Raw genomic sequence first — 12,798 nt, forward strand, 5'->3', positions numbered from 1 at the left:
CACCTCTTCACCATTCTCGTGTGGTAATTTATAAAACTTGTCATTAGAAACTATTTTCGTCTTCTATATTGATAATTTTACAATATAAATTGTATAGGTTCTTTATTTCTTTTATTTGTACTCAAATAAGCATGCAAGAAGGTGTAGAACAGCTATAAAATTTTCATATGAAGTAATATACATATCAAAATTATTTAAATAAATTATAGCTTACAAACAATTGATTAGTGTGTAACAATATTTGAACGAAAAAAGAGACACAAGGCGGTAACCGTTGTAAATGAAACAGATCTCTCATAACATTGATACATGATATAGTTTTAAAAATACAAAAAGACTAGGTATAAGATGATACAACGCGACAACTATCTATAAAGACAGGAATTTACTATTTTTGATAACTCCTTACTGTAAATTCAAGAGAAAAGCTATTGGTATATTGAAAAGTAAATGCCGATAATTGCACAAGTTGGGTTTTGGTCATAACGGTGAGATATATCAAAAGAATTTATGATTATGGAATGTCAATGGAACTGCAAATGTGAGATTTCCTTAATCACTTTGTCCAATATGAAATAAGTATTTATTTAATTCATATTGATTGCAAGGTTTGTTACGATACAGAAGAATATATCGTACTTGTGCTGTATGCCCTTACTTTTTTCAGTAATGTGCTTTTTTTGCTAGAGCTTTTAGGTTTTATTATAAAATTTGTTATTCTTTAGTTTATTTCATTTTATAAATCAGCTTTATTTGGCCCTTGTTTGACAATTGTTTCATTGTCAACATTACCGCATCTCTTCAGTTTTCAACAAATGTTCAAATAATCGCTTCGGGCAATATGCAAGATATTAAGTCTTTTTTTCTTATTTCAGGTTTCGTATCTAGCTGATTTGGAGTAAAAATACAACCATGTTGTTTAGTACCGTTCAAGTTCACTCAAAAAGACCGATCTCTTGTTACTTTTTGAAATGGTTTCGTAGTAAAGTTTGAAATCAAAATGATTATGGAAACTTCTAAAAAGTGACGCACAGATTTTTTTTCCAAACAAACCCTACCGCAGATGCACCTTGTAATTTTAGTAGCGTCTTATGATGTAAAAGAGGGACGAAAGATACCAAAGGGACAGTCAAACTCATAATTCTAAAATAAACTGACAACGCCATGGCTAAAAATGAAAAAGACAGACAAACAATAGTACACATGACACAACATAGAAAACTAAAGAATAAATAACACGAACCCCACCAAAAACTAGGGGTGATCTCAGGTGCTCCGGAAGGGTAAGCAGATCCTGCTCCACATGTGGCACCCGTCGTGTTGCTTATGTAATAACAAATCTGGTAAATAGTATAATTCGGAAGGTCACATTCATGAAAGGGAAGGGGGATTGTAGTTACGACGTAAGGAACATATCCGATATCATTTGTGAAATGGTTATTCCATAACGGTCAACCAACTCGTGTTGGCGTCCGTAAAATTTACGAAGGGATGATTTCAACTTCACCATTTGGAACTCTTGGTTTAAAAGCTTCCTTGTGAGCAGCAACCCTCTATCAAGAAAAGCATGATAGGTAATGCAAGCACGGGAATATCGTATCAATATACCCCGTATGCAGGTGCTGCTGGAGTGTTGCTTCTTAGAAATGGAAAGTTCACAATTGGAAAGCTGAAATCATCTCTTTTGTCGTAAAGTTTTGTTTTCAACCGACCCTCATGGTCAATTTCTAGATATAAGTCAAGATATGAGGCAGACTTAACTGTATCCTTTATCTCTAGTTCGAAGGGATAGATGCATTCCACATAGTCACAAAATTTTGAATTATTTAGTGAAAGAACATCATCTATATAGCGGAAGGTAGAGTTAAAGGATATTGCTAACTTCTTATCTTTCTTCCTAAGAAGTTCCTGCATGAAGTCAGTAACTGTATAAGTTAATAGCAAACAGAAATAATAATGAAGATCAACCAATTGTACTGTTTGTTTTGATTTTTGGTTGTTATTTACAGCTACAAACAACTGCTTGGACATAGCGACTAGAAATTCTGCGACTACTTTTGTACAGTTGATCAAGACTGCAGGTTTAGAACAAACTTTTCGAACACAAGGTACGTAGAAATATACCATTCATCCCATTTCAATAATATTCAGACAGTCTTTATTGTATTGTTGATCTTTGATCGTTTGACCGTTCCTTTAACAATGTTTATGTACTTCCAATTTTGTATGTTTCATTTATGAATCTTTGCTTTTGAGTTTTAGCTCTTAGCATCACGTACAAGCTAACGAACGACTAACAATTAGCAGATACGTTTTAAATAATGTTGCCAAGCATATTTATGTTATTTTGACAGATGACTTTTAGAAATGTTAAATAATGTAATAATTATACTATAGATTTCATTCGGCTTATTAGCCTGAATTTTAATGTATTTCATCCCATTTTTCCTTTCCTTCACTATTATTTTTCCCAGTTTTTATGGTGTAGAACTTAATTATTAATGGAGAAGAAAAAAAGTAAAAGTAACATATCTTTCAAACTAAGTTTTGTAAATCACATTAATTATATAAACTGCTTATTAATCATGTTAATGGAATCAGTTATCGAAAGATCGTTTAGAAATCAAACCTTTACTCCTAAGACTCTCAATTATAAATTATGAATTTAGGACAACTCGTATGTCTGGAGACTGACAGGTCTAATAGATTTCGACATTTATGTTTAAATGTTAGATTATTAAGTTACGTGTTCAGTTTTTGTGATTATATGTGGGTTTTGATTTACTAGATATATCATTGATCTCCTATATTAGAGGTGAAAAATATATACAGATACATGCATATCATAAAAGAAAGATATATCAACTATTTAAGTCATACTTATAGGTCCATTAACTCTGATAGTTCCTACGAACGAAGCATTTGCTAAGCTTTCACCAGCCACAGTTGCATCGTTACAGAAAGATACCAGTGCTTTGGCAAACGTTCTCAACTATCATATCGTGAAAGGAGCTATCTACAGCTGGGACATGGCCTTCGGTGAAATTCTTATCAGTTTAAATGGCCACTACATACGGGTTTACTCACAAGAAAGTGTAAGTTTTAAACATGAAAATAAGATACTAAGTAAGTTGAATAGATAAATCTAGCGTCTTTTAAAATTAAAAGAAACACATAAAAAAGTGGTGCTCATTTGATAAGTTACATATATATATATGATTGTATTACACTGCCATAAGTATGCAACTATTCTATATTCTATTCTTTTTTTTCAACATACACAAATATGCAGATTTAAGTACATTATTGAGATATTTCTTGTTTTTCTTTCTTCATTTTTCCGAGTTTTTTTTTTCTTTTATCTTTTTTCTCTTTCAATTAATTTACTTGCCGTAATAATTATTTCCAGGTGTATAATATTCGAACTTTTATTTATTTGAACGCCATTAATCCCCCTTTCCACAGGTGTTACAAAATTTATCATTTTTACCTCCAGAAGACATTTACAGAGAAATTAGTAAACTTCACTGATGAATAAAGCATATAATGTCCTTTTTTTACCCTGGAATCTTGTCAATAATTGAGTTTTCTAATTGGTATCTTAGTTTTATAAAGATATTCAGTCATGTGTCAAAGGTGATGCCAGATCTTTGGTTAAATTTTACAATGTATCGTCTAGACTAGGGGATTTTCACAGAATGAAATAATGTAAAGAGTAACCAATACTGCATCTTCTAATTTTTTCTATATGTTTTTGTAGTCTCTGTATTTCAACCAAGCTAACGTAACAAATGTAGATCTTCAATGCACAAACGGAGTTATCTACCTTGTTGATGAAGTTCTAAATGTACCGGAAGGAACCATTGTTGACGTCATAAAGAACCCGGATTATAACATCGGTGGTTTTATGGAATTTCTAGAGGCAGCCAAATTGATTGATATCTTTAATCGAACTAGTATGAAAAACATTTCCATTTATTTAAGGGAAACAATTATCGATAGTTTTTCTAAAACAAACGAAAATGCAAAATCATGAAAACATACGATTAAACAAACACAGAAGAACAAATAAAGTGTTGTTTCAATCAGTTTACCGGTGTATCTAAGTTTTAAGTTTTAAATACAAATGACAAATCATCAAGTCTACGATCAAAACAAAAGAAAGTCTGTCAAATTGACTGATGTCTTCAATTGAACTGGTATGAAAAATAATTTTCATCTTTTCAAGAAACAATATCGATAGTTTTTTTTAAAACAAACTCAAGTTTAAAAAAATTAAAAAAAACATGATAACATACGAACAAACAACCACACGAAAACAAATTAGATTGTGTTTTTATTTTACCAAGTTTTATCGAAGTTTATAAAACATTGATGAAAAATTATCAAAACTACGAAAAATAAAACAAGTTTTCCGTCATATTTTGGATTTTTTATCAGTACGAAAATGATATGGAGGTATGGACACAAATCACTCCTTCTGTCATATAAATGTGCTCCCATTCTGATATCCATGATGAGTTTATTTTCGGTAGCATGTCAATGTTGTGTCGGAGATATCATCGGCTTACGACTTTGGTAATCTCATAATTGGTATGTCTATCATTTATATTTTAGGTTCACAGAGATACACAATGTTTGTTCCAACTAATGCTGCTATCGCTAGTCTTGATGCTGATTATATTGCAAAATTGAAAAGCAGCTACATTTATGCTAGACGTAAGTGAACCATCAATTAATTGAGCTTGAATTTTACTTTAGTTCCGAGATAGTCTGTTTTTTTACCGTGATCGGTTTCATTTTACACACATACATCACGTGATAACGTCAAAAATCTGTTAAGAACTTTTGGGATCAATACAACATCGTCTGAACGAAAACACGTGAGTACTCCATTCATTGTATTTAAATCAATCTTTGCACATTATTTTAATGAATATTACATTTAAAAAAATAAGTTTAACTGAAACGACTTTGATCTACTTTGCATTGAAGCTTTTGGTGTTTTTTTCGTTTTTTTTTTTTTGCATTGGCCTCATAACTTTCACTGGTGTCAACGTGATGATCGTAACTGCAATTACTTTGTGTTTCTTCTTTAAATGAACATCCTATTATGCAGTCTCGATATATTTGTATTACTGAAACTAGTATGATTTTATTTTGATTTGTTTCTGTCGGTCTTAGCTGGTTGCCTGGTAAAAATGTAAGACCATGAACTATAAACAGCTTCTAAACAAACGGAATTATACCGTAAATATGCTAAACTATTTAACTCTAGCATAATCTCATTGAATATAAAATCTAAAACCCCCAAATAGAGTGAAAAAGACAGAGATTTCAACTAAAAAAAAAATTCCAGGACATTTTTTTTTATCCTAGCCCCTTCCCCTTGATAGCTCCCTTAATTATTGTATTGATGGTTTCATTTTATTTTTTATTCAACAGATATGGTTAAACTTCTTAATGCTATATGCTTTCTCCTTTAAAAACAATATTAGGTTCTATCCCTACAAACTGTTCCAAAAAAACAAAATTTTATTAAACTGACCATTAATATGAAATGTCACATACAAAACGGCTTTATTTATCAGAAAATGCTTCGTTTGAACAGCCAGCTACGATCATCTTAAGTAAAAGTTACGATCATCGTTGATACAAACAAATAAAAGTTATGATCATTATCGGGATTTTTTGTAACTCGATTTTCGTTCTTCTTGTTGCGTTTCCATCTTGTAGGGAAAAAAACTTCAATGTCAATGTCAATGCTTATAAAGATGTATTTTTGGCAAACTACAAATCTGCAAATAAGCTGTTAAAGTAGACAAATCGGCCTGAATTTCTGTCCGCCATATTGGGATGATCGTAACTGCAATTTCGATCATCCCAATATGGCGGACAGAAATTGACACAATTGAACTTTTGATAAACAGAGTACTTGATGAATGTTGTTTCAGTAACCTGCAAAGTGAATTAACTTCTCAGTTTCACACCTTTTTAACCATAGCTGTGATTAGTAAGTATGTGGTATTGCTCTCAAAAACATTTATCCCGTAAAAAATCGTATACTGTTTGTTATATGGCGTTTCTTGTTATAACGACTTTTCACTCCGTAAAAAGCTCATATAGAATCGTCTGTTTAAATCCAAAGATTTTGTCTGCTTGTACGCAACCTTTCGTGAATTATAGCTCAATTATATTTTTTAGTTATTTCGAAGGACAATGTTGAACATTACGTTTCACCAGCCCAGTATTCAGCACCTTTGTGAATAACATATTATTGAAATGTTTATTTCCTGTAAATTTACTGACTATTAGATGTTGACTTATTCGAAACTCGAATATCACGAATCGCATTTAGCATAACTTTTCGGAATTTTAGTTTGGAATGTGTTTCAACTTTATATTCTATATGTTAGCTTTTCAATTATTTTTAATTTTAGCATTTCAAATATGTTAGTGTTTACTGGAAAAAAGATGTTTTGTGATTTTTTCACTTGAATCAGCTTAACATCAATGGCTTTAATTTTTTGTTATCAGAAAAGCGTTTCGGACTCACCGACAATGTTCTCTAAATACTGTTTTATGTTTCGTTTCGGGACAAAGTGATGTTTTGACGTCTAAGTATAGAAAACTGTTATGCATGCAAGGGCCAATTGAGCTTTTCTCATCACTTGGTGTCTTTCGTCCGTCGTCGTCCGTCGTCGTTAACTTTTACAAAAATCTTCTCCTCTGAAACTACTTGGTCAAATTTAACCAAACATGGCCAAAATCACAATAAGGGTATCTAGTTTAAATATTGTGTCCGATGACTCGGCCAACCAACCAAAATGGCCGCCATGGCTAAAAATAGAACATAGGGGTAAAATGCAGTTTTTGGCTTATAACTTAAAAAACCAAAGCATTTAGAGCAAATCTGACAAGGTGTGAACTTGTTGATCAGGTCAAGATCTATCTGCCCTGAAATTTTCAGATGAATTGGTCAACCCATTGCTGGGTTGCTGCCCCAGAATTGTTAATTTTAAGGAAATTTTGCTGTTTTTGGTTATTATCTTGAATATTATTATAGATAGAGATAAACTGTAACAGCAATAATGTTCATCAAAGTAAGATTTACAAATAAGTCAGCATGATCGAAATGGTCAGTTGACCCCTTTAGGAGTTATTGCCCTTTATATTCAATTTTTAACCATTTTTCGTAAATCTTAGTAATCTTTTACAAAAATCTTCTTCTCTGAAACTACTGGGCCAAATTAATCCAAACTTGGCCACAATCATTTTTTGGGTATCTAGTTTAAAAAATGCGTCCGGTGACCCGGCCATCCAACCAAGATGGCCGCCACAGCTAAGAATAGAACATAGGGGTGAAATGCAGTTTTTGGCTTATAACTCAAAACCAAAGCATTTAGATCAAATCTGACGTGTATAAATTGTATATCAGGTACAGATCTATCTGCACTGAAATTTTCAGATGGATCGAATAACCCGTTGTTAGGTTGCTGCCCCTGAATTGGTAATTTTAAGGAAATTTTTCAGTTTTTTGTTATTATCTTGAATATTATTATAGATAGAGATAAACTGTTAACAGCAAAAATGTACAGCAAAATAAGACCTAAAAATAGGTCAACATGACCGAAATGGTCAATTGACCCCCCTAAGGAGTTATTGTCCTTTATAGTCAATGTTTAACAATTTTCATAAATTTTTTTAATTTTTTCTAACATTTTCCACTGAAACTACTGGGCCAAGTTCATTATAGATAGAGATAATTGTTAGCAGCAAGAATGTTCAGTAAAGTAAGATGTACAAACACATCACCATCACCAAAACACAATTTTGTCATGAATCTATCTGCGTCCTTTGTTTAATATTCACATAGACCAAGGTGAGCGACATAGGCTCTTTAGAGCCTCTAGTTTTTATTCAGGTGAATATGCTGTTTTATTCAAAATCCTATTCATACACTGGTAGTTCAACCTCCTAAAATAAAATCAATATGGTATAAAGCCTCTTAATAGTTCCCTACCGACGAAGTCGAAGGGGACTTTATGTTTGCACTCTGTCCGTCTGTCTGTCCATCCGTCAGTCCGGCAAATCAGTTTTCCAGACTTTTTCTTAAAGCTTTATAAGACATTGATTTGATATTTGGTTTATTGTTTTATCATTACAAGTTACAGGGCAAGTTCCATTTTCACGATTTTAGCTTTTCTTCTTGTTCATTTAAAGCCCTTATCCTAGAATTAAATATTTTATGAAAAACTTATTAATTACTAGATTTCTGTTCAAACAGAAATAACTTTTTTTTTTTTTTTAAACTTTCCCTAGATTTAAATTTTTGAGGAAATAATTATTAATTACTAGATTTCTGTTCCAAGGGAACTAACTCATGATTTAAAAGATTTGTAAAAGACATTGTATTAAGATAAATGACATTTTGGATTTTTTTTTCTTTTCTTTAGTAAATTGTTTGAATAATTTAGTGGTAGGTCTGGTTTTTTTGTTGTTAATTTACACCATGACAAGTTATAGATCAAGTTTATGTCAGAATTTCGTTCCATTACAATGAATTTTTAACCGGTAGGAGACTATGTATTGCCATAAAATACTCACAGAATGCTTTTTTTTATATCAGTTATTACTTAAGTTAACATGTATGTAAAGTATATTAGAAATATCAATAATTCCACAAGGGTGTATTCGAGATGTAGTTTAAATAAAACATAATTAGAAATATAAGACTATTTGGAAAATAATTTAATACATATTCTATTAAAAGATAGAGAATTCAAACATAAAGGAAAACTTGAAAATCAAAGCATCGATATATATTATTATTATATCTGTTTTATTGTTTTATGTGCTGTATAAAGTAGATTTAAATGACGTCATTTTTCTTTCAGATTTCGTTGATTATCATGTTCACCCAGGAACAATTCACGAGAATAGCTTAGACCATGCAGGAACACTGTCTACAATGTACAAGGGACATAGCATTAGTGTTACCGTTGATAACAGTAAGATTTAGTTTTTCTATAAATAGGTCTGATGACATATGTGCAAAAATTGGCGATATCACTGTATATCATCGCAACCGGAAATTTAGTACCAACGAAGCGGAGAAAAAAAAATAAACAAGTTAAGAATTCCTTTAATTTAAACAATTTCTACCGTTTTAATGGGGTTGTCGCTTTTGAAACGATTTACTGATATACTCTGTCGCCAGGTACACAGTTTTAAATCATTACACAAACACTTCTCTTTGTTTGCTTCTTGATGGTATACAAAATGAAATCTATATATATATTAGTAATTCGTTTCAAAAGCGACAACCCCATCAAAACGGTAGAAATGGTTTAAATTAAAGGAATTCTTAACTTATTTATTTATTTTTTCCTTTTTCTCCGCTTCGTTGGTACTTATTTTCCTGTGGCGATGATACGCAGTGAATATTACCATTGTCAAGGGTTGGTGACGGTGTTTTTTTTTGGTATAAAAATAATAAAACGGCAAAGAGATAGGCACAGTTCCCTTGTATCTGTTTTTAAAATTGTGACACAAATTTAAAAAAAAAAAAAAATTAATGAAACCTAATTAGAATCATATTCAAAACAGTGTGGCTGTGGCCATTGCTTGACGACCTAAATTATCCCATTGACTGGGACAGATTAGGTGAACGTGTGTCTGTAACGACAACTGCTCACTACTTACTTGTTAAAGACAATTAAACTGTTGGGTGACCAATGGTTCTCAACACCTAAATAAAGTAATTCGAAAGACTAATCAGGAATAACACGATGTTTTGATTTATATTAATAATATATATCAAAACATAAAGGTTATTCCTGATTAATTTTTCGAATTATTTTAGTATTAAAGGCGTTAAGAACCTTTGGTGACCCCACATTTTAAAGTCTATGATAAGTAAGTAGTGAGCAGTTGTCGTTACAGACAAACGTTCACATAATATGTCCCAGTCAATGGGATAATTAAGGTCGTCAATCAATGGACACAGCCACACTGTTTTGAATATGATTCTATTAGAGTCTGTATAATATTCTCACACAAATTATCAACCATGTTATTTTTTTTTAAAAGAAAAATGTTTTTCAATGCAACATATTGCTGTGTTTGTAAAATTTTGCATAGTTGGACGTCTCTTACCAAAATTGATTAATCTATATTCGAATTATAATACGATAATAACTCTACTACTACTCTTGTGTGGCTTCAATGTTCTTCAACTTCGTACATTATTTGGCATTTTGACGTTTTGATTTGAGCGTTACCGATGAGTATTTTGAAGACTTATCGCTCGTCTGGCTTACACAACCACAATCCTGGTATCTTTGATGAGATTTGTTTTCCAAATTAGTTTTGTTTTGTTAAAGGAAGCTCTTTTAATACATTTATGGAATTAAAACTCTAAATTTGCCGATTTTTCCCCCTCATAAAAACTGCAATTTAGGCATTTATAAAATGGTCAAATGTTTCAAAATACACCAAACTATTGTTTAAACCTCAATTTACATACTTTTAGGAAATCTCCCTGTTGTCAAAAAAATTCATAGAAAATTGGCCTATTTTTGACATCTGGATGTATTTACTCTAAGTCCGATTTTGATTGAATGACGTACCATTCATCTTTTCCAACGTTCGACTCGGATCAATTCTGCGGTTACTTCCGACATGTGCATCTGATCATACGGAGAATCTATCTAAACTGGACCGATTTCATATTGTTTATTAACTGTTATAAATTTTCTTCCAATAAAACATGAACCATGGATCGATAAATTCTCTACTCACTATTTACATTGTTTTAACTTTACGTGTGAAGGTCATTCCAAATATGTGTATCCACAGAGATAAATGTGCACACTTGCTTTAGATGAATTTGGCTATATATTTTAGGTATTTTTGACATACAGCTCTTCAACGGTTTCGGTACTTATACATCTTCGGATTTCAAATGTTTGGCTTTGAGCGTTCCTGATGAAGGTATATCCAGAAAAGCGCTTCGGACGCAAGAAATTAATAACGTGTTGTTTTCGATATTTTACATCACTGGGTCGATACCTCTGCTGGTGGACTATCAGTCCCCGAGGGTATCATCAGCTCAGTAGTCAGTATTTCGGTACTGACATGATATAACAAACTTTACTAAAATTTGTCCGTTTATAAATTTATAAATTATTTAGAAACTAAGGTTTCAACTCCCTCAGGCAAAGTTGGCTTTAGATGAATTTGGCTATATATTTTAGGTATTTTTGACATACAGCTCTTCAACGGTTTCGGTACTTATACATCTTCGGATTTCAAATGTTTGGCTTTGAGCGTTCCTGATGAAGGTATATCCAGAAAAGCGCTTCGGACGCAAGAAATTAATAACGTGTTGTTTTCGATATTTTACATCACTGGGTCGATACCTCTGCTGGTGGACTATCAGTCCCCGAGGGTATCATCAGCTCAGTAGTCAGTATTTCGGTACTGACATGATATAACAAACTTTACTAAAATTTGTCCGTTTATAAATTTATAAATTATTTAGAAACTAAGGTTTCAACTCCCTCAGGCAAAGTTGGCTTTAGATGAATTTGGCTATATATTTTAGGTATTTTTGACATACAGCTCTTCAACGGTTTCGGTACTTATACATCTTCGGATTTCAAATGTTTGGCTTTGAGCGTTCCTGATGAAGGTATATCCAGAAAAGCGCTTCGGACGCAAGAAATTAATAACGTGTTGTTTTCGATATTTTACATCACTGGGTCGATACCTCTGCTGGTGGACTATCAGTCCCCGAGGGTATCATCAGCTCAGTAGTCAGTATTTCGGTACTGACATGATATAACAAACTTTACTAAAATTTGTCCGTTTATAAATTTATAAATTATTTAGAAACTAAGGTTTCAACTCCCTCAGGCAAAGTTGGCTTTAGATGAATTTGGCTATATATTTTAGGTATTTTTGACATACAGCTCTTCAACGGTTTCGGTACTTATACATCTTCGGATTTCAAATGTTTGGCTTTGAGCGTTCCTGATGAAGGTATATCCAGAAAAGCGCTTCGGACGCAAGAAATTAATAACGTGTTGTTTTCGATATTTCAAATACTATTTTGTGTAATTGTTCTCTCGATTTTTTTATTTCAATAACTTATGTTATTATTATTTACTTTTAGATAATAACCCTGTTCTGAACCATGAAGCTACTCTCCAGGTAACCGATATCGAGGCTGACAATGGTGTTGTGCATATTATTTCGCACGTTTTGATTCCAAGCACTCTTAAACCAGACGTTATTGGTTAAGAATCATATCAATGATAATATTTTTATTTGTGATTGTGGATTGATTAAACCATGCACCTTATTGAACACATGTCAAGACAAATATATTAAAACACACATTTTGTTTCTGTTAAGCAAAATATTCACGAAGTTCTTTCATGAGAAATTCTTTTTATTTTTTATAATATGTATACATCAAGTTGTCGAGTGAGAGTTTTATTGCAACCAGTCTGTCCGTCAGTTTAGACAGTTTATTACTTTGGGATTTCATAAAGCATATTTCGTTAATAGTGACAAACAAAAAGGTAAATCATGCTACACAGAAGAACAAGTAGTCAGTATGCTGGAGTTTCTTATCGACAACATATTTGTTGAGTTTGGAGGTAGACTTTTCCAACAAGTTGTCGGCATTCCTATGGGAACAAACTGTGCGCCTCTTCTTGCCGACCTCTTCTTATTTTCATATGAATCGGAGTTCCTCCAGACACTTGTCAAAAACAAGAGGATCAAAGA

The 12,798-nt window shown here is 32.2% G+C and overlaps 1 protein-coding gene across 1 annotated transcript; it reads left to right on the top strand.

Moving 5' to 3' along the window:
• The first annotated feature begins 3,892 nt into the window (after window positions 1–3,892).
• Window positions 3,893–12,321, top strand: LOC143043400 (uncharacterized protein sll1735-like). The gene is made up of 4 exons (XM_076215721.1): window positions 3,893–3,956; window positions 4,618–4,719; window positions 8,898–9,011; window positions 12,179–12,321. The coding sequence occupies exons 1-4, from the start codon at window positions 3,908–3,910 to the stop codon at window positions 12,304–12,306; spliced, it is 393 nt and encodes a 130-aa protein (XP_076071836.1). The 5' UTR covers window positions 3,893–3,907; the 3' UTR covers window positions 12,307–12,321.
• Window positions 12,322–12,798: the final 477 nt, after the last annotated feature.

This window comes from Mytilus galloprovincialis, chromosome 8 (genome assembly GCF_965363235.1).
Source record: "Mytilus galloprovincialis chromosome 8, xbMytGall1.hap1.1, whole genome shotgun sequence".
In the NCBI taxonomy this organism is placed as follows: domain Eukaryota; kingdom Metazoa; phylum Mollusca; class Bivalvia; order Mytilida; family Mytilidae; genus Mytilus; species Mytilus galloprovincialis.